The sequence below is a fragment of the Pinus tabuliformis genome, chromosome 4_2 (genome assembly GCF_031772625.1).
Source record: "Pinus tabuliformis cultivar Carrire ecotype Pingquan chromosome 4_2, CPIR1, whole genome shotgun sequence".
Taxonomy (NCBI): Eukaryota; Viridiplantae; Streptophyta; class Pinopsida; order Pinales; family Pinaceae; genus Pinus; species Pinus tabuliformis.
This window is the reverse complement of record NC_142304.1, coordinates 774,524,152-774,548,092: the sequence shown is the minus strand read 5'-3', so window position 1 is coordinate 774,548,092 and position 23,941 is coordinate 774,524,152. Positions and strand designations below refer to the sequence as shown.

The 23,941-nt window shown below is 42.5% G+C and overlaps 1 protein-coding gene across 1 annotated transcript in view; it reads right to left on the bottom strand.

Moving 5' to 3' along the window:
* LOC149171934 (3-hydroxyisobutyryl-CoA hydrolase-like protein 5) overlaps positions 1 to 23,941 on the bottom strand; it is a 227,365-nt gene that overhangs the window by 47,855 nt on the left and 155,569 nt on the right. The window contains exon 12 of the mRNA XM_089424157.1: positions 20,746 to 20,844. Within this exon, the coding sequence (XP_089280283.1) occupies positions 20,746 to 20,844 (99 nt within the window). The remainder of the gene's footprint in view (positions 1 to 20,745; positions 20,845 to 23,941) is intronic.

Below are 23,941 nucleotides of genomic sequence, written 5' to 3'. Positions count from 1 at the left end.
ACAACAAATACTGAATAAATCACACTGCAATCTACACAAATAAAATTGCGGAAGAATAAACGCTGGAAGAAATACTAGCACACACACATAAAATGACAATTATTTTTGGACCAATGTCCCCGGAAAAACCCAACTTGGGAAAATTGGTGCAACAGTTGAGGGTTTTATTATTATGCAACAATGAAATAATCTGAGTACAACTGGATGCCGAAATTCACAATCCTACAGAGAAAAAACTGGCAAGAAAAATCTAGTGAGGAATTTCCTCACTCCACAGGCAAATTTGGGCTCTGATCTCAGCTCAAATTGAGCCATCCAAACTGGCTTTGCACAACTACTGCGTCACCCTAGCGCAGTCACTTTTGCACTCAACTCGAACCAGCTTCTCCTCAAGTCGTTTGGTCTGCTGTTGTTTGGGAAAATGTCTCTCTTGGCCTCTGAAACCTCTGCCCTGTTGATTTGGTTAGCATCGGATGTGCTCTAGCTCTGAAATTCTGTGGAGGCACTAGAACACGAGATCTCCAAGACCCAGAAATCATTTGGAGAAATTCCACCCGGATTGGATTTTATTAAAATGATTAATATTTTTAATGGGGTTCCTAAGTCTAAACTTAGGAAAATTAAAATGTTAATGGGTATTAATGAGAATATGGGTGAAAAGCTTCTAAGAGACAAGGATCAAGTCTAATTTAATCTTAGCCGTTGATTAGAGATTAGATCACGGCAATTGATATCTCAACAGGAAAAGTATAAAGGAAGACTTGAGAGTCATTTGAAGATACACCGGGCAAATACTCAGTAACCCAAGGGAAATCAATTCTCAAGGAGCAAGAGTTCAATTTCAGAGGGAGAGTTGCAGGGTGAAGGAAGAGGAGGGTATCAGCATCAGTCGAAGACTGAGGAGGGAGAGGGTATCTAGCATCAAAAGAATAAACGTTGGAAGAAATACTAACACACACACATAAAATGACAGTTATTTTTGGACCAATGTCCCTGGAAAAACCCAACTTGGGAAAACCGGTGCAGCAGCTGAGGGTTTTATTATTATGCAGCAGTGAAATAATCTGAGTACAACTGGATGCCGAAACTGGCAATCCTACAGAGAAAAAACTGGCAAGAAAAATCTAGTGAGGAATTTCCTCACTCCATAGGCAAATCCGAGCTCTGACCTCAGCTCAAATTGAGTCGTCCAAATTGGCTCTGCATAGCTACTGCGTCACCCTAGCATAGTCACTTCTGCACTAAGCTCGAACTAGCTTCTCCTCAAGTCGTTTGGTCTGTTGTTGTCTGGGAAAATGTCTCTCCTGGCCTCCGGAAACTGTGCCCAACTTTTGGCACTGAAACTTGCTTTTCCCCAGCAGATTTGAAATCGCCTCTAAAGGCTATTGCACTGCTCTGCGTCAGCCTCACTGTAGCTCACTTGCCTCTCTGCAAATGCACTCACCAGAACTGGAATCCTTCCTCCGGCTTCACTACCCTGCCCCTCTCTCACTGCTTCGATCTCACTGGCTCTCTCTTCGGAAACTGACTGCTGCTACTCTGGAAATCGATCTGCTCATGAAATCAAACTTCTCAAGTGTCTTCTCCAAGTGCCTGTCGAATTCTTCTTATAATCCTCTGTTGGGACTCCAATGGCCAAGATTAGATCTTAATTGATGGCTAGGATTAACTTGACGTCGATCCGTGTGAGTTTCTAGAACATTCACACCTTTACTTAATTAATTTTGATTAATTAACCATATTCCCTAAGTTTAGACTTAGCAAATACTTAAAAACTAGCTAACAATCTAATTAAGTCATTTCTAGGTGGAATTTTCGGAAATGATTTCTGGGTTTTGGAGATCTCGTGAAATGAAAAAAAAAAATGAAATGAAATGAAATTTTAACGTCCACGAGACTAGATATAGTCTATGGGACCACTAGCTTTCTTGCTTTTTTCACTTTTGCAATTCAATCCTCTTATTATTCAAATTAATGATGAGCTGACCCAACCTTCTAACAATAACCCCCACTAAAAAGACAATACCAAGGAACCAATGTTAACATACTACTATAATTGTCTCTGATGTCTTTGAAAGCATCACATTCCAAAATGAAATGTTTTTCCAATTCCACTGCCCCAGAAGTGCAAAATGTACACACCCTCTCTTCCCAAGCTTCTTTATGTCTTTTCCACTGACCTGTGTTGCATCATAGCTGATGCGAGTTAGTTCTTAATTGAGCAATAAGAATCTTTTATTTCCATGGAATGCTAGCTCCAATGTACTCTTTTTGTTGGAGATCACACGTGGAGTTGAATTCTTGAACATAGTACTTCTTTCTACCCAACTCTTTTTCCCATATATGCCTACGAAACTTCTCCATAACATAACTCTTTAAATCCTTGCTATTTGTGGGACATGCATTGAGGTAAATATTCCATTTTTGCATACATTCATGTATTCTAGACTCTCAACAAAAATTCAATGCTAGAACACATCCAATGCTACAAAAACTAACAGCGGATAATTTGGATTTACATCCTTGAAACTCCATAATAATAGCCATTGAAATGTAAAAGTCTAAAGTTTCCATGTCTCTACATCAGTAGATAGTGAAACTGCTTCTTTAGGCCTCCTTGAAGAGCGAGTTTTCTAAATCTTGATCATTTTGACTCCAATCTTCCCAATAGCTAGGCACTCGTCCTAGATCCTTGGTGATCACATTAACTTAATGAAAGATCATTCTTTCGCCTATTTTCTTCGTCCCTCTAAGGATAAGGAGATTTTCTAGAGCTTGGTGCGAAATTTTAGGGAGGAGGAATTTTAGGATTCCGCCCAGACAAGCTTCTTCATTTATGTCTCTTCTAGGAATTCTCGAGTTTTGAATGAATTCCAACAGTGGAATTTCAAATAAATTGATGCCCTAGCTATCACACCAAGTGGGAACCCTTGAAGCTGCTTTGACTTGCGGATTTCTTGAAGGTTTGCATTTTGTAATTCATCATTCAAAACCTTTTCTCTTAACTATAGGTGATCATTGGATGAGCCTTTACCACAGTATATCTCTCAACCCTTGGTCTCTTATAGGATTTCTCTCAAGTGGTTTTTCGTGGAAAGTCACCCTAACTTCACCCAAAGCTCACACTTTAATTGAATCTTTCCATTGAATGAGCCATCTTGGCCTCACTTTAAATCCTAGTATAGATACATCAATCACAAGTGAGGGATTTTGGAAGTTTTTATCTTAGGCATTCATCATTATTAAATATTCCTAAGCCCGAGGTCATCCTTCATAGGTCTATCCTGGGGAGCCTTTCGGATTTTCTTTAAGCATTTGAAACATTAATTGAACCTCTCCTTTGAATGGGCCTTGGAAATCACATTATACTTTGTCATTGATCCTATCATTCAAGTGATTTCCTTTATACCAAGACTCCTCCCATCGGTGAAAGTCCGTAAAGAGTAGGGGACATTGACTGAGGTGATAGTGGATCTTTGTCCCGTTGTTTCCACTTGATCTAGTAGTAGTCCCTTCGGAACCCTTCCTAGGACCCCTACTAAATTGAGCAGTAACAGGAGTTGAGGAATCTAGGGCATAAAGAGTTAAAAGATTTCTCTGCTTGATAATTGCTTGTGATATACTTTTACCTCTTAGCTTATAATCTTCTCTTCATTATATTATTATTATGTTCTTTTCTGTTAATTTTAGGTATGTTCTATGCTAAGAGCAATTTTACTTCAATTTTCCATATTAGCTCAATATCAATTCCAGATTAGCAATCACATTTAGCATGATAGTAAAATGCAGATAGAACATAAACATAAATCGCAGAAAACAAGCCAAGACAAGAGGACACAAGATGTGGCGCCAACCAGGGACAAACCCCAATGTGGGGAAACACTTGATCAATTCTTCTTATATGTTCTTCAATAGTTCAGCGGAGAGAGAGATAGTACATATACATCAGAAGTCAACATTTTGACTTATCTAAATAAGAGCAGAGATCTTCTCTAAGAAGATAGCATATGAGGTAGTTGATTTGAGCTGAGATGAAGGTATACTGCTTCCACTGATCCAAGGTGACTCCATCACCATGCTGCACCCAATCGTCATGGTGGACCTCATTACCATGCTGCACACATCATACTGCTGCACCTTATCATCATGCTGCACCTCCCTGTACTGCATCATCATGTTGTACCTATGTTGCACCTTCCTGTACTGCATCATCAAGCTGTACCTTACTGTGCCCATCATGTTGCATCTCATTGTAGCATTTATTATCACTGTGCTGCACTTTGTAACCAAGTGTTGCACACAACATGCTATACTACACTTCATCATGATGCCCATCATTATGTAGCAGCATTCAACATCATGTTGCACCTTCCTGTCACATCTTATCATGGACTGCATTAGTTCACTGTTTAGGGTCTCTATTTGCTGCATTGGATGGTAGATTGGAGAGCCTTCATCATTGACTGTTTAGGCTATCAAGACAGTCCTATGAATCCTCACACATCGGCAGCAATATCAAACTGATCCATGCTGCTCCAACCTTGTTTGCTATGACTGTTTGTGATTGTCTGGTTAGGGCATATTGTTGTAGTCTTAGACTTCTCCAACAGACTCCCAAACAGCCCTTGAAAGACTACAGCATACTTTAGGATAGCCCCTCCTTTGCTACAATGCTGCCTTTGGACATATGACAGTCCTTAGCTGCGCTAAGCAAGCCCAACTGTGGTGCTATGGCCTGTGGCCTAGCACAACAACAACTTAACATGTCCAAAACAATAGCGTTTAGCCTTCCTACTACAACTCTCCTCCTGTACCTATGGCCCACACAAACACATAGATAACCTACCTTAAAACTGCCCCACAGACCTGCGTTATCCTCTTGTTGAAACTCGACCCTCAAGCCAGCTCTTTAGCCATTTAACAACAGCTCGAATATCCTTCAACGAGCCCTAAAACAGTCCTCAAACTGCCTCGTTGTCTTTGCTTATTTGATGCGCCTATAATATGGCATCATCTCCATGACTGCATTTAGCTAGGGCATCCTCTACATCTCCATGATTGTGTTTAGCTAGGTTATCCTCTCCATAGCTACGTTGTAGGCCTTCTTCTCCATAGCTACGTTTTAGGCCTTCTTCACCATGACAGCGTTAAGGGTTAGGGTATCTCCTTTAGCGTAGAGCTTCTTTACATTAGGGCAGCATAGATTCTTGGTGATGTCTCATTCCACCAAAACCCAGACGAGTGGAGAGGAGAGATCTCAAGAGTGTGTCTAAATGGCTATCAAGCCACCTCCTTTTATACTAAAACGTTGAGCAGAAGTGGGGGTTATTTGGTTGCTAGCAGACCTTGACGAATTGTCCCATAACACAAATAAATTCATATCTCCATGAATACTTATCGGAATCAGATGATCTTTAGATCAATCCTACACCTCTCGATGAGAGGAATCCAAGAAAAATATTAGCTGCCATAAATAAGATGACCCACACGAAGTTTGGCCCTAGTTTCCAATTTTAACACTCCCTCTCAACTAGGGAGAACTGCATCCGCTGATCCATCTGCCATAGTGTGCTATCTCTGCCATTAGTGCCCTGCATTGCTCTGCTCTGCTCTGCTGATCCATGAAGAAGAAGAATTGATCGAGAATGTCTCATACCATTCTCTACTGACCCGATGTTAGTCCCATATGAAGAGAGTGTCTCATACCACTCTTACTGATCCAAAATCAGTTCCAAAGAGAGTGTATCATACCACTCTTACTGATCCGAAATCAGTTCCAAAAGAGAGTGAGTTATATCACTCTTACTGAACCGAAGTCAATTCCAAAGGAGAGTGTCTCAAACCACTCATACTGACCCGAAGTCAGTTTCATTGATCCCAGACCAATATCATCCTAGCATAGGGAGTACGGTAGTAACACGATGCGTCCATCGGTACTACTATGGTCCCTATCCTCATTTCGCTACTCATTGGCCAAATGAGAGGTACTTCCCATGAGTCCCAGATTGCATGGGCAGGATGTCTCAGCAGGAGAAGGATTAACCACTCATCCTGCCTACATGTTGCCAGGGGTATCCTAGGGGAAGGCTAAACCACTCACCCAGTACACAACAAATCACTAGGGGAAGGCTGAACCACTCACGCTATGACTGCGTCTCAGCAAGAGAAGGATGAACCACTCATCCTGCCTACATAGCAGACCACTAAGGGAAGGTTGAACCACTCACCCTATGGTTTCTCATTGCTCCAAGATGTACCCCCAAGCCCTCGGAGCTCCCAGAGCTCAATGTCCATATCATACAAGACCCTTAGGAGAGAGTCTCTCCATGACTCCTAGTCGTTCTCGGAAAGTCACAAATTTGCCCTTTCCCAAGGGCTTTGACAGAATGTCGGCGACCTGCACATTAGTCCCAATGTGATGGAGCCTTCTTGCTCATCGATGTACCATATCCCCGATAAAGTGGTACTTGATGTCTATATGCTTGGAGCGATCATAGAATACAAGATTCCTCAACAATCGAATCCCCCTTTGGTTGTCACAGAAGATCACGATGGTATCTAGCATGTGTCCAAACAACTCACTGAGGAGCTTCCTCAACCAAGCAGCTTCACACGAGGTCATACTCATAGCTATGTATTCGGTCTCAGCGGTGCTCAAAGCAACCGACTTCTGCTTCCTGCTCATCCAGGAAATCAAAGAACCCAAAGAGAACCAACACCCAGAAGTGCTTTTGCGATCCTCCACATTGCCTGCCTAATCAACATTAGAATAATCATGCAGCTTCACATTTCCGGCAGTGTATCTCAATCCATGAGAGATTGTGCCCTAAAGATATCTCAAATGATTCTTGGCACCTATCCAGTGAGGCTCAACCATATATGAGCTCAACATGCTAATTGCAAAACATATATCCAGATGGGAGTTCACTAAGAACATCAATGCTAGTATGAGTTTATGAATCTCAGAGGCATTTCCCAAATCAGGTCTGGCATCACTACCGCATAACTTCTTAAAGTTAGGCTTCATCGAGGTAGTCACGGGATTGCAGTTCATCATCCCAAATCCGGAATCCAACTCCCTCTTACTTTTGTAAATGAGAGGGTCTGCACCTGTTAGAGAGAGGTCTTCCTCATAAGGTGCCAGTATGAGAGGTCTATCATCCACAACCTTCAAGCAATGGTTTGGATCGGCTTCACTCCTGGTGAACCTCAGCTTCATCAGACAACTATCAATCCTCTCATATCAAGTCTGGGGTGTTAGCTCTAAATCATAGAGAGCTTTCTTCAAGCTACATACATGAGATTCCTGATCATGAATCTCAAACCCTTCGGGTTGTTCCAAACCTGTGGACTTGCTACATGAGGGGAATGGTCCTTTTGTAAGATTTTCTTTCGGTACATCTCAGACATGTACCTTCATGCTCTTCTTGAATTCAGGCATCCCTGTCACCACCTAACTCACATCTGGTAGGGCCCCATAATAAACAGACCTTCGGTGCTATAGAAGAGATGTGTCAACTAACATGGTCCCCAATGGACTTCCTGCAACTTGATACAAATTGCCAACCTTGAACCCAAGAATAAAAGCATCTTCGAAAATTCCATTTTCAAACACGTACCTTTCCATCGATGAATGCCACCTTGAAACCTTTGACTTCCATTGCCGGAATGGACACCAAGTTCTTCTTGAGATCACGTACATAAAGAACTTCTTATAAATGAATCATGTTACCCTCATTCAATTGAGAGGTAACATTCCCTACACTCTTTCCAGGATAGGTGGCATTGACTCCAAGTGTAATCCCCACGATTGTTTCCATCTCTACCAAATTAGAGAGAGCTTCCTTCTATCTGATGAAGTACCTTGAAGCACTACTATCAATAAGCCAGATTTCCCAAGGTGTCCGAAGGAGAGGTAGAGAAGAGGGTTGAACTCCTCTTGCTTATCTGAAACAACATTTGATTCTTCATACCTAGGGTTCCTTGCCTTCTTTGAAGAGTCGGTCATTTTCCAGATGACCTCCATTCCTTTTTCCCTTGCCATTGTACCTGTCATTTCTTTGACCCCTGAATGATTGTTATCATCATCAAGTGATGTGTCCCTTCTATTTGAACACTCCTTCGCATAATGGCCAGAGTTGATGCAAGCAAAGCATTTGCCTTTCCTTCCACCCTTAGATTCGGACTTCCCATTGAAGTGACCTTTAGGTAGGCCACTGAATGCTTCCACTGCGCCATTCTGATAATCTTCTTTGCTTCAACTTCACCCTTGGTGAATTTGAAGAGGGATGAGGAACCCATTGAGCCTTTTTGTCCTTTCCAACTGTCTTTGGTGATTGCTCTTTCACTCTTGCTTGGGCTTTGTCTTCACCTCAGCTCCGATACCATGTTAATTTTAGGTATGTTCTATGCTGAGAACAATTTTACTTCAATTTTCCATATTAGCTCAATATCAATACCAAATTAGCAATCACATTTAGCATGATAGTAAAATGTAGATAGAACATAAACATAAATCGCAAAAAACAAGCCAAGACAAGAGGACACAAGATGTGGCGCCAGCCAGGGACAAACCTCAATGTGGGTAAACCCTTGATCAATTCTTCTTATATGTTCTTCAATAGTTCAACAGAGAGAGAGATAGTACATATACATCAAAAGTCAACATTTTGACTTACCTAAATAAGCGCTGAGATCTTCTCTAAGAAGATAGCATATGAGGTAGTTGCTCTGAGCTAAGATGAAGGTATACTGCTTCCACTGATCCAAGGTGACTCCATCACCATGCTACATGTTACGACCTGCAGTTCCTGGGCGCGCGGGCGGACGATGCGTGAGTGCGAATGGACAGTGCGACTGCGGTTCGATTAGAGGACGAGCTCATGACTTGGTTGTGCGATGTGTTAGGCGCATAATGAAAGGTGGGCGAGTTACTTATACGCATGAGAGCATGTGTTAACTTGTATGGAGGCCGACCTATGTTTATGAGGGAGCCAACGTGCATTTTGAAGGAGTTGCAATGGAGAAGGGGCTTTGGGCGAGTCAGCTGGGCAGCCAGGACTACACCCTACGCTTGGTATAAACAAGTGATGCGTGGAGCTCATTTGGAAAGCTCTCAACGCAGATCATCTTCGCTCATCCAAAAGGAGAAGTGTGTGGGTTAAGAGGTAGCCGCAGCAGCTAAGGGGAAGTCGCAGCAAGGTGATGCGCCCAACCTTGGGCAAGGCTACACGGGGAGAAAACGCACTGTCTTGACTTGGGTGAGGGCGCGGGCAGAGGTCGCCCGCCGAACGAAGAAGAAGGGCGTGCACGGGTTTGTGGCGCCCGATGGACGGTTGAGGCGTGCACGGGTGTGTGGCGCCCGGTTTATGCGACGGAGTGCCCGACAGTGAAACGTTGGTGGGTGCCCGGTTTGTGCGACGACTTGGCATGGGTTCTTGGGCGACTCGGGTGAACGCCCGCCCGTCGTGCAAGTGTGCACGATGCGACTTTTGGTGAAGTTTTGAGATTGTGAACGGAGGTGTGTCTCGAGCAGAGGCGCCCGTGTGTGGCGACTTGGAGGCGCGCCCGAGTTGGGCAAACAACACGATCGTGCGACGAGGTGAACGAAGGGTTGGAGAGTCATGCGGCGACCGTGTGGAGGCGCCGACGAGCTGGGCAACCGAGTTTGCCGAAGTTGTGAAAATTGGCTAAGTATAAATTTGGGGTTTCCCAAGGACTTAGTCTGTACTTTATAAAAGTGAAGATTGTATAATATATTGATTCGGGCAGACTCATATTGCAGGGAGTTGCCCCTCCCTTTATACTATCGTGCATTTCTATTGTATAATGTTGTTTATGTGAATGTTATGGGCTTTCACTTGTATAAAGGAACACATAATAATACTTGGTAACGAAAATAAAACTATGTATGGAATGTTAGGCGTAGTCTACAATCGTAAGTATTGGTGAAAAGAAAACGATTGGTAGTGCCGCACCTCGCTATAAGCGGTTGAAAGACTACCGCATTTCCATTGTATAATGCTGTTTATGTGAATGTTATGGGCTTTCACTTGTATAAAGGAACACATAATAATACTTGGTAACGAAAATAAAACTAAGTATGGAATGTTAGGCGTAGTCTACAATCGTAAGTATTGGTGAAAAGAAAACGATTGGTAGTGCCGCACCTCGCTATAAGCGGTTGAAAGACTACCGCAGGTGTAGGGGCGTGACAGGTGGGATCAGAGCAGGCTGATGACCAGGTTGACAATGAAGTGTTGATCCCACTGCACTATCGTGATAGGTGGTATCAGAGCTGATCCAAGTTTTGCGAGAAACTTGGTGAACTAAATCAAGGAGCTGATTCTACGAAGACCGAAGACTTGGCAGGGAGTTCAAGTTTTGCAGGTGACAGGTGGAATATCAGGGTGATTCAGGTGAATGGTGAAACGGGTTTAACAGAGGAGAAGCTTTATGCTTGGGCCAAGCTGAACGACAAGACATGGCAGGTTTGGAAGAATGCGAAGGGAAGCTCTTGCTTACCTTATACAGGTTGAAGTGGATGAAAGAAGAGAATCCCCGAATTCGAGATAAGCTTGAAGTCTTGGAAAAGAATGTTGAAGACGAACTTCTTCAACTTGGTTGGACAATGGAGCAAGATGATGTTGCAGATTGTGCTGACAAGGAAGAGGAAGCCGTGATGATTGAAGATGTTGCAAATGTGACAACGATGGAGGACGAACTTGAGGTTTATCAAGTTGGACCAGGATCGTGCGGTTTGCAGACATGGGTGGATGAGGATACTCACATGGAGGAACCTCATGATGATGATGTAAGTACTATTGATACTTGTGTTTCATTTGAGCATTTGGTGGATGGACCATACGCAGGGAAGGGCAAAGTCAGTTTGTCGATGCTAGGAAGGATCTTACCATGGATGTCTATGATGAGACCTTGTATGGAGAAGCAAGGATTGTTGACTGTTGTAGGACTTGTTGGGGTTGTTTGTGACCTTATGATAGAAGGTACAAAGGCCCATGACAAGTGAGGAACATGATGATCATTGCGGAAGAATGGGTCATGCTTTAGCCACATGAAGAATTGGCTAAGTGCCCGGCATGACTCATGGATAGATTGGAGGGCACACACTTGAAGTATGATGGTGCTTGGGTGGACTTCTCATGGCCGAGACCAAGATATAGTCTTGGTGGAACCTTTAGTGGGGGTGCTATGATGGAAGGGACTCGTGATGAGATGGTTGGGTGACCGAGTTCACTAGACCGAAGATTGCAGACTTGGATGAGGATGACTGATTGTTGTGATGGGTCTACTTGGTTGGACTACATGGGCAACTTAGTCATGGACATCAGGTTGGGAACATGGAGCATGGCAGTCTATGCAGGGACATTGTGCAGGAGCACTTGTAGAGGTGTCACTTATGGGCATCCAACGAAGAGTGCCAAGGCAGGGATGTTGTGCAGGTGGATTTGTTGGTGTGACATGGAGATGTTTTCATTATGAGCCGATGGAGAGGTTGTGCACTTATGTACAACAAGGCCATGGACTTGGATGGAGTTGTGAGCAGACTATGGAGCATTCCTACTACATGGAGAGCTGAGGCATCTTGCAGAGACCTTTGGGCCGAGACTTGTATGCTTGCTGAGATGTTGGTTGGAGATGACTCATGGAGCTCATGATGACATGAGGTTGTGACTTTTAGGGACTTCATATATGGTGGACTTGGAGGATCTGATGCATTGAGGAGCTGAGGTCAGAGACTTTGATGCAGGATGGGGTGCATACTTTCAAGTACATGTATGGGAATGGCTTGAAAGAGTGACTTGATGTGGAGGATCGATATGAGACACTTTGGAGTGATGGAGTTACAACGATGATGATGCCTTGGTGGCAACACTTGGGCATGGGTTGAGCCGAGACTCAACTACTTTGGACACATGGGAGCTGATTGATCTATGATCATGGGTAGCACATGGATAGATGAGACAGGTATATACTTGTTTCTATGGCAGACTTGAGGGATGACACATTGCAAATATGATGGAGATTGCTTCATGGACCTGGATGTGGCACATCGAGAGTTGGAGTTTGACGAGATGATCTCTTCATATTGAGGAGATACACATATGGATGATGATGTGGGGGTAGATGTGGCTGATTTCATGCAGCACATTAATACCAGACATCATGGACAGCGTGTTGCAGATGAGATGAGGACTACTTCATGGACCTGAGCATGGCTTACACTTGTATGGAGATGGATTCTTGATCGAGTTGATGATGTGACAGGATGTTCTGAGAAATGACTAATGATGGCATGAGGATGTGCATTCTCGTGGTTTGAACGTGACAATTGGATTAGCTACCCAACTAGTTTAGACATGGGGGCTAGCGGTGTGCAGAGATGTGTTAGCATTATGTTGGAGTATCATGGCAACAGTTCACATGAGGACAACACATGATGGGGTCGACACGAGATGTTGTAGGAAGGATGTAGCTTGAGATGGAGGGGCCAGCCTTCCACGATGGAGAGCAGCATGTGGAGATTGTGACAAGGTGGTTGATGGTCATGGATTGAGATGATTTCTGGTGTATGGCATACCGATGAGGTGTATACCTTGGTATGCTGATCTTGGTGACAGATGGTTGTCGGGACGAGACATAGTGGAGACAGTGGTTCTACATATGTTGCAGAGACGGTTGTAGTATGTGGAGGAGTTGACATCATGGATGATACAGTTGCTGATGATCTTGGTGGATGGCTACCAGGATGGTATGTTGTCGAGGACGACAACGACTTCAGGTGGAGGAGGATGTTACAACCTGTAGTTCCTGGGCGCGCGGGCGGACGATGCGTGCGTGAGAATGGACAGTGCAACTGCAGGTCGGTTGGAGGATGAGCTCACGACTTGGTTGTGCGATGTGTTAGGCGCATAATGAAAGGTGGGCAAGTTACTTATACGCATGAGAGCATGTGTTAACTTGTATGGAGGCCAACCTATGTTTATGAGGGAGCCGACGTGCGTTTTGAAGGAGTTGCGATGGAGAAGGGGCTTTGGGCGAGTTGGCTGGGCAGCGAAGACTACGCCCTACGCTTGGTATAAACAAGTGATGCGTGGAGCTCATTTGGAAAGCTCTCAACGCAGATCATCTTTGCTCATCCAAAAGGAGAAGTGTGTGGGTTAAGAGGTAGCCGCAGCAGCTAAGGGGAAGTCGCAGCAAGGTGATGCGCCCAACCTTGGGCAAGGCTACACGGGGAGAAAACGCGCTGTCTTGACTTGGGTGAGGGCGCGGGCAGAGGTCGCCCGCCGAACGAAGAAGGGCGTGCACGGGTGTGTGGCGCCCGACGGACGGTTGAGGCGTGCACGGGTGTATGGCGCCCGGTTTATGCGATTGAGTGCCCAACGGTGAAACGTTGGTGGGCGCCCGGTTTGTGCGACGACATGGCACGGGTTCTTGGGCGACTCGGGTGAGCGCCCGCCCGTCGTGCAAGTGTGCACGATGCAACTTTTGGTGAAGTGTTGAGATTGTGAACGGAGGTGTGTCTCGCGCAGAGGCCCCCGTGTGTGGCGACTTGGAGGCGTGCCCGAGTTGGGCAAACAACACGATCGTGCGACGAGGTGAACGAAGGGTTGGAGAGTTGTGTGGCGACCGTGCGGAGGCGCCGACGAGCTGGGCAACCGAGTTTGCCGAAGTTGTGAAAATTGGCTAAGTATAAATTTGGGGTTTCCCAGGGACTTAGTCTGTACTTTGTAAAAGTGAAGATTATATAATATATTGATTCGGGCAGACTCATATTGCAGGGAGTTGCCCCTCCCTTTATACTGTTGTGCATTTCTATTGTATAATGTTGTTTATGTGAATGTTATGGGCTTTCACTTGTATAAAGGAACACATAATAATACTTGGTAACGAAAATAAAACTAAGTATGGAATGTTAGGCGTAGTCTACAATCGTAAGTATTGGTGAAAAGAAAACGATTGGTAGTGCCGCACCTCGCTATAAGCGGCTGAAAGACTACCGCAGGTGTAGGGGCGTGACACTACACCTCACTGTGCTGCACCCAATCGTCATGTTGGACCTCATTACCATGCTGCACCTTATTATCATGATGCACCTCCCTGTACTGCATCATCATGTTGTACCTATGCTGCACCTTCCTGTACTGCATCATCAAGTTGTACCTTACTGTGCCCATCATGTTGCATCTCATTGTAGCATTTATTATCACTATGCTACACTTTGTAGCCAAGTGCTGCACACAACATGCTATACTACACTTCATCATGATGCCCATCATTATGTAGCAGCATTCAACATCATGTTGCACCTTGCTATCACATCTTATCATGGACTGCATTAGTTCATTGTTTAGGGTCTCTATTTGCTGCATTGGATGGTAGATTGAACAACCTTCATCATGGATTGTTTAGGCTATCAGGACAATCCTACCAACCCTCACACATTGGCAACAATATCAAATTGATCCATGCTGCTCCAACCTTGTTTGCTATGACTGTTTGTGACTGTCTGGTTAGGGCATATTGTTGTAGCCTTAGACTTCTCCAACAGACTCCCAAACAACCCTTGAAAGACTACAACATACTTTAGGATAACCCCTCCTTTGCTACGTTGCTGCCTTTGGACATATGACAGTCCTTAGCTGCCCTACGCAAGCCCAGCTGTGGTGCTATGGCCTACGGCCTAGCACAACAACAACTTAACATGTCCAAAACAACAGTGTTTAGCCTTCCTACTACAACTCTCCTCCTGTACCTACAACCCACACAAACACATAGATAACCTACCTTAAAACTGCCCCACAGACCTGCGTTGTCCTCTATTGAAACTTGGCCCTCAAGCCAACTCTTCGGCCATCTAACAACAGCTCAGATATCCTTCAATGAGCCCTAAAACAGTCCTCAAACTGCCTCACTGTCTTTGCCTCTTTGTTGCGTCTATAATAGGGCATCATCTCCATGACTGCATTTAGCTAGGGCATCCTCTCCATCTACATCACTGCATTTAGCTAGGGCATCCTCTCCATCTACATCACTGCGTTTAGCTATGGCATCCTCTCCATAGCTGCGTTTTAGGCCTTCTTCTCCATAGCTGCGTTTTAGGCCTTCTTCACCATGACAGCGTTAAGGGTTAGGGTATCTCCTTTAGCATAGAGCTTCTTTACATTAGGGCAACATAGATTCTTGGTGATGTTTCCTTCCACGAAAACCCAGACGAGTGGAGAGGAGAGATCTTAAGAGTGTGTCTAAAATTTAAATGGCTACCAAGCCACCTCCTTTTATACTAAAACGTTGAGCACAAGCGGGGGTTATTTGGTTGCTGGCCGACCTTAACGAATTGTCCCATAACACAAATAAATTCATATCTCCATGAATACTTATCGGAATTGGATGATCTTTAGATCAATCCTACACCACTCGATGAGAGGAATCCAAGAAAAATATCAGCTACCATAAATAAGATGACCCACATGGAGTTTGGCCCTAGTTGCCAATTTTAACATTTTCATCAAGACAACTACCAATATGCACAATAGAAGGCAAGTGACACAGTATGTAGGCTATTCATCTAGGGCCAAAGCCTCTCACTTCTTGAGAGGAAAACCCGATCAAAATTCTTCTTATAGATCTTCATTTGTCGAATACCAAGACCCTTGACTCTAGTATCTTCCCAAGAACCTTGTCACTAACCTTGATGTTTTGCCTCTTCTTTGCTTCGACTTTCTTCTAGATCTCGAACTGCTCTCCTCGACTTCCTCTAGAGAAACTCGATCTCTATCCTTCACACTGTTGAATTTTCTAAGTCTATCCGTTAGAAAATTAATCTATATTTTGTTAGTTTATTTCTTCTACTTGTTTAAATTTGAACAAGTTATTTAAAACATTTAAATACTGAAATAAACACAATACAGTCACAACATCTACAGATCAACAGTTGAAAAAAACAAACACACAAGTGACACCATTATTTTTGGACAAATGTCACTGAAAAAACCCAATGCGGGAAAACCGGTGCAGCTATTCTGAGGGTATATTATTATGCAGTGTTTCCTTGAGTACAATTGGGTGCCTAACCGGCTCACCCAACAGAGAAAAATACATGGCAGCAATACCTCTATATTCAGAAACAGGTATTCAAAAAACCTGTCCCAAGAAATCCTCTCCAGCGACTCTGAAGCTCAACACTAGCCCTTCTGGCCTCTGCGTCAGCCTCAAACCTCTCTGCATCATCCTTCTAAGGCACTGCGCAGCCTCTGGGGACCCTCTACGTCACTCTAGCTATTCTCTGCATGGATGGCGCGGCCCCTCTGGCCTCTATGTTGTCTCTGCTGATCACTGATTCACTTTTTCTTAGCAACCCTGTTCTAGCAAAATGAATGACTGATCACTCTAGTGTATTCTCCAACTGACCCTCAAGCCTCCTCTTATACTTTTCCTGTTGGTCCTTCAACGGCCAAGATTAAATCTCTAATCAACGGCTAAGATTAGATTTGGCTTGATCCATGACTTTTGGAACCTTCTAACCCAGTTTTATATTAATACCCATTAATGTTTTATTTTTCCTAAGTTTAGACTTAGGAACTCCATTAAAAATATTAATTATTTTAATATCTCCCAAACCGGCTACAATCTATCCAAACCATTTCTGGGTCTTGGAGATCTCACATGCTTTAGCGTCTCCACCAATTTTCATGGCTAGAGCACGTCCGATGCTACCCCAAATCAACACTCCCTCTTAGCGAGGACTGTGCTCTAGTAATACTCCACACTAAGCATCACTCTGATTATCTGGCACCGGTACCCGTGCTGATGCTAGGCCTCTCCACCGAACATCCTCTGCACTGTTGCATCCTGTACTGCTGCCCATTGCCCTGCCACTGCCACTGTTGCATCAGTACGGCAACTCCCTCTGCATCCGTGTTGCTGCTGGTCCATCCTCTCAACAGTGCATCTGCACTACATCCCCCTCTCATCATGTTGCATCGTGCTACTGCACTGCAACTCAGTTTCTGACATCCCTGTCGGGCTAGAAACACTCCCGATGTTGAAGCTCTCTCTGTCGCTAACAAGTGCTCCCTCTACTGACCTCTGCGTTACTGCAACAACTCCATGCATCTCGCACCATTGCACACCTCTCTGTGCCATCCTACACTGGTGCAACACTCTCGTGCCTCTCGCACTGTTGCAGCCTGCTAGCCTCGCGCTGCCCGAGGACTCCTACACTGTAGCACTCTCTGCCGCTTCATCCACATCCGTCTCTACCAACATTCGCCAGTCCTGCTATTCTCTCTTCGGGGCTCCCGTAGCAAGGTATAATCCAAGAGGTTGGGAACTTGATGGATCCTGCCCCTCATCGCCTGTAGTCTTCCTAACTACAACTCGATGTCTCCCCACCTCTTCTCTAGAGGTACATGAGCACTCATGGCACAATCGTCATCCTCCTCGACCTCCTTCTCTGCCTTTGTTGGCACTGCCTTAGAGTCAAAAGCCTCTCCCTTACTCTTCTTCCTCGGACACTGGTTCGCATAGTGACCCAGTTCCCCACAATGGAAGCACTTGACCTTGGAGAGGTCCTTCTTCTTCCTCTTCTCCTGCTTTCCCGCAGATGCTAGAGCCGTATCCTCTTCCTCTTCCTTCTTGATCCTGACTCCTTTCCCACTGCTCCCCGTCTTGCTCAATCGCCTGATCTCCTCTTGGCGAAGAGTCGCCCACAATTCTTCCCAATCTGGAAGATTCACCTTGCCCAGTATACTCTGGACAAATGTCTCCCACTCCTCGGAGACTGCGTTAAGTGCAGTCCTCACCAACATCTCCTCATCTGGCGTGGCCCCTATGGAAGTTAGCTGGTCCCGAATCTCCTTCAATCGACCGAGGAAGTGATCTATCTTCTCCCCCTTCTACATCTGGTATGACCACAGTTGATTCTCAAGTAACACCTTCCTCTGCACAGAAGTATACTGGTACAATTTCTTCAAAGCTTCCCACATCTCATTTGCCATGTCCTTCTCGGCAATATGTTGGACCACATGATCCTTGACTCCATCAAGGATGATGCACTTCACCTTGGCCATTGCTTCCTCGTACTTCTCATTTTCAGTTGGGTCAACTGGGATCGCCACAAATCTCAAGGCGAAGGCCTTGATGCGATGTTTGTCTAGAATGGACAAGATCCTGGCCTTCCAGACCACAAAGTTGGACGATCCTTCTTGAATGTTTTAGTCTTCCTTCTTTCTTGAAGATGGTTTCAAGACTCTTGCTGGTGTAGATTTCTTCGATCTAGGGTTTTGAAGATCTTGACCTTGGTAGCCCTTGAATCTGCTACGATCCTTCTTCGAGGCTTGATGTCTTCTTGATTGAATGCCCCTTCTTGACTTCAACACCTAAGCTCTGATACCATGTTGAGAAATCTAGGGCATAGAGTTAAAAGATTTCTTTGCTTGATAATTGCTTGTGATATACTTTTACTTCTTATCTTATAGTCTTCTCTTCGTTATATTATTATTATGTTCTTTTCATCAAGATAATTACCAATATGCACAATAGAAGACAAGTGACACAGTATGTAGGCTATTTAGCCAGGGCCAAAACCTCTCACTTCTTGAGAGGAAAACCCGATCAAAATTCTTCTTATAGATCTTCAATTGCCGAATACCAAGACCCTTGACTCTAGTATCCTCCCAAGAACCTTGTCACTAACCTTGATGTTCTGCCTCTTCTCTGCTTCGACTTTCTTCTAGATCTCGAACTTCTCTCCTCGGCTTCCTCTAGAGAAAATCGGTCTCTATCCTTTACACTGCTTCTTCTCGGCTTCCTCTAGAGAAACCTGGTCTCTATTATCTCGGTCTCTTAGGTTTACCCTAGATCAGAAACCCTAGTCTCCTTAAAACCTATACTACTTCTCTTTGGCCTCAATCTACAAGATTCTATACCCAATCAAACGATACCTTTATGCAGCAATAAGTTACACTTTTCAACAACAAGTGCCATGCTCAAAATGAGCACAAGTGCCCAGTGGGTTTCCCCAAGATGTGAAGTTTATAGAAAAGAATGATATGATGACCAATTTTACCTTATGTGCATAAGTAAAAATTAAAGTGGTAGCTCGTAGGCTTGGGTAAAAAGTAAAAATAACTTTGGATGGTTATTGAAATAGATAAGGCGAAATTTCTTAAATCAATTAGGAGTTCTAGACACTCTGTCATCTCTCAAGAGTTATGTTGGTTATGTCCAAATCTATGTACTTATCTTATCTATAATGAATAATCATCTTGCATTGTGCATCTCTCTTAAATATTTTTCCTAACAATCCATATTCAGCATTAGAGTAGAGGTTTGTGTTCACAGTTATTCAAAAGGAGGACAAGGCTTCTAGTAGAGCCAAACAATGTTATCAAAATCAAACCGAAACCGATGGAACCTGCCAGTATGACCGTTTTGATGCCTCAACTAGTCCAACTGGTGGCACAAAAACAGAAATGGTCAGTTTGATACCGACCTGGCCTTTTTTCACTGAACCATCCAATTAGATACAGAACAGGCCGATTTTGTACAATGTAACCAAGGACCCTCTAAATGCAATTAAATAAATAAATAAATTTATGAGTGGGGTAGCCTAATATTCAACCCTAGGACCCTACTAATGTTATGTAATTAATGGTAATGTTGAATTCTTAACGTAAAAGTGACATTCTCCTGTATCTTTCATTTTCATCCTTTTATTTAAATTTTTAAAAGTGGTTCCAACCTCATTGAATTTCATAGGGAGAAAGTAGTAGAATTTTAGATGCCACTCAAAATCCAGTAGACTTAACAATTTTTAGGATTTCAAGATTGGGTTGATTGCAACATTTCCATTGGATTTTGGCATGTACGAGAGTATGGAACTAGCATGTAATAAAGAGCACCAAGCCTTCTATCATGACCCTAGTACAAATGTACCCAGCACTCAAACACAATCTTGATTTGGCATGTTAAGCTTTTCCTATCTTATTTCAATGCTTAGAGGGTGATGTGGACGATGAGGTTCCCAATGTAGGCAATGATTTTGAAGATATGTAGGTATTTGTTGTAGCGTGATTTCTTTTTTATGCTAGAGGCCATATAGAGCCTCTCTTTGTTGATGTATTTTTGGTTCAGAGATGGATTGCGCTCGGTGTTATTTTGATTATATGTACCTTTGCTATGTCTATGAGAAACTTTGCATATTTGTGTATAATGGTTTGGATTTTGATGGATGCACATAAATATATATGTTTTTTTCTTTTTCTTTTTTTTAATATTAAATTTGAATTTTTTAGTCAACCGGGTTTTTGGTCCAGTTTTGTTTTTCGTTCTAGTCCGGTTCCTGGTTTTGAGGTCAACCAGTTCAGTTCTTATAACATTCGAGCCAAACATAGGTGTTAGTTTTGAGAAGGAAAAGGCTTCTAGAAGAACTAGTTGTAAGGTAGGAAAGACTCTGTGGAACTACCGAATTGCAATTCTAAATATTCATAAATTTTTGGATAATATATTTGCGTATATTTTGTGGACAATGTATGTAATATCTACATGTAATGCAATTTCATGTTCTATTCAATATGATGGTACTTCCTTTTGTTAGCTGATCCACCAATCTGTATATTTGAATTATTTGTAATTCAAAACAAAGTAAAGAAAGACGGCAGGCAATCTGATATCAGATAGTCTTCCTACAAAGTCCAGCAAATAGTAGGAAAAAGACGTTACTGATTGGAAAGTCATTTTTAATCCTGTTGGAGAGGATCTTTTCAAACTCTTAATAGTTTCTTTGACCCATTCATTTCCTTCTCTATTGCTCTCGTTCACCTGCATGATAAAGTGGCATTACAATCAAGCAATCAAGTTTGACATAAGCAAGGCAGGAAAATGAAAAGATGCAGTACAATCCAATACGATCACACCCTATGAAAACTGTATTTAGTTCTGCAAGGAAAATTGATGCCAGACAGAAAACCATTGAGAAGACAATAAAACGATAACCAAGTATATGCTTATCCACAAGTTATAAATAAATATTTTCTCCATTTTTTCAGGCTTTCTCAGAGTTTTATGTTGCTTTAGTAGTGAATTTAGTGACAAAAACGATAAATGACAATAACAATAGTTCAGATGCAGGAAGGGGAATATATATTGAATGTGGAGGAGATCATAAAAATCCAGAGTCCATTAACACTTCAAAGTCTTCCAGAATGAGATTGAAGAAGAATGTCATCTATAACTGTGGTTAGCACTATAATCCTGATTCTGGAGACAATATTTCCTCTGAAAGTTAAGAACATGGAAGTAAGAAAGATAAAACAGTAGTCTACATGTTTCTCTCAGATTTAACAAATTAAATGTTTATCTTAAAAATAGCCCACATTGACTAATGTGGCTTAACGATGTCTTTGTAAACAATCCAATGAAATATTATCTTACAAAGAGTTACACACTATGGTTTATCTACTGAAATGCAATAAATAATATTGAATGTAACAACATATTGCAGTTCATGAGTCAAGTATTCTTCTCAATAATCCAACTCTAGAGAGAGGAATTTGTAAGGGCTGCATTCTCTAAGTTTGTTTTCAACAGATTTCAACTATTTATTACAATGCTTTTTGTTGGTATGGGCATCCTCATGCAAACAACCTAGGTTCAAATCTTAGTCGATGTAGAGTCCTTTTGTGTATGTATATGAGAGTTAGTTTCCTTCCATCATCAAAGGGACTTAACACATCTGACAAGCCAAGTTGGTTGAAGTGGACAATAGCAAGATACCTTATCCTTCTTTTTTGTTTCTTGGAATAATCTTTGGTAAACCTCCTAGCACTTCTTGTCATGCCAAGAATGGTATCTAATGTTAGATGGTTGGCATGACTTAGTGCACCTGACCTAACAACGAGATTCAAGTTAGACCCGCAATATCAAGTACATCATAGATGTTATCACTGGGCTAGAAAGAATTGGGCTGCTTCAACCTTTAACCTAGTGTAACTATTTCAAACCACTTGAATTGGAAGTTAGTCCTTCCAATCTGAGAGGGCTCTCTCAAATATTATCAAATCTTCTTGAAATAATTGAAACAGTCAGATGACTAACTCTGATTTCTTTTTGTGTTTTTGTAGGTGAAGAAAAACATGATTACTACTACCATTGGGCATGGAGTCAAACTACAGAGATAGCAAACAACAAAGTTTAATGGAAGTTGAGGCATCTATAGCTTTTAAACTGATACAAATGAACACCTACAGTCATACATAGTATATGAAGGAAATTGGAACAGCTTAATGAGATTTCCAAGTAATCAAGATACTATGAGAAACTGGAAACAATCCTGACAAACCATAAAAGCCATGAAATGAATCTCAGATACATAAACAGAGTAGCTGCGAATTTATATTATAGGATCCAATACTACAAAAAGGTCAGTTCTTCATGTTCTTCATCAACCTCTCTCAAAGTTGAAAATCTACCTATTTATAGAGAAAGATCTCTTTACATATCTCTTTATATATCGATTCATCAATCTAGAGATCTAGTCCTACTTTTCTTCTAACTAACAGAGTCCTTTTAGGGATTTTCTGTTTTACAATAGTTGGACTCAACTAGGACTCTACTAGCTTTAAAATCATAACCACTTCTTGTTGATGTAGATAACCAAAGCCAACTGCATGCTAGCTTTGCTGAAGTGCCATTAAATCTTTAAACTGCTGATAGACATCAATTTAATTTCCTTTATGCTGACTGTCTTGATTAGCTGGCTGATTTGTAGATGTGGCTATTTGCTGACCTGGCAGGCTGAAAAATAGGACCTTATCATGATGGCATGGACACCCTTCATCATCTGGAATCCACCTGGAGCTCGGATGTCTGATATCAAAAATTCTTCAAAAAGGCAGAAAAACAGAGTTTTTTCATGATTTTGTAGCAAAACAGCGTTTTCAGAACTTTCGTAGCAAACTTTTGTAGCGACTTTGAAAAACACACTTAGGCTACACTTTTCTTCCATCTGCTGGTTCTGAGGTCTTTGTTGATGTTCATGAGCTAAACATAAGCCTTCAAAACTTCCTTTGCTGAACTCTAGACCATTCTTAACCCTTATGGAATGCTACAGCAGTTTCGTAGCAAAAACTCGGCTTCACTATGGGCAGTTGCTACGAAAGTTGCAAAATTTTGATTTTTTCAAGTCTCCATGATTTTAATGCCTCCTTATGACTTCTAACACCATGCTAACTATACATATAGCTGAGTTAACTGAAATAAGTATAGTAAAGACAAAAATTGGAGAGTTTTCCATATCATGGAGTACCATCTATTTCAGCAACAATCTTAAGGTTTTTCTTCTTGAGTTCAACCTGGATCATCTCAATCTGAGTTTCTAGTGCTGTAACTTGTCCTTGTAGGCTTTTTCTATCTGCTTGCAACCAGCTATTTCTCCTATACATGTGTTCCAGCATTCTGTGTAGAGGCAAAGTTCTTTTAATCATCTTCTTAGACTTATCTGCAATTTCATCATAAAAGTCTATTTGCTTCAACACTTCATTTTGGTATGCATCAAACTCCAGCTTGGTCTTGATTACTTCTTGTCTGGCCTCCCTTAACTATTCTTGTAGGATTTCTATTTCACTCTTTTCTTGAACAATCTCCTTGCCCTTCTTTTGCTTTGATGGTTTCTTGGATAACTCTGTTTTGCTCAATGGTGCTTCAGGTACCTTCTCCACTTGCTGCATTGATCTTGTGACAGGTTTCCTTGGTCTGAAAATGAAACCCTGCTCTTCTTGAGTAAAATCCAATTTCTTTGCTCTCTTGCTTTTCTTCTTTGCTCCAGTTGGGATCACTTCTACAGGCTGCTCATTTGGGCTTTCTTCAATGTCTATGGCTTCTAGAATATCAACCAATCTGCCCTTCTTTGCACTCTGTT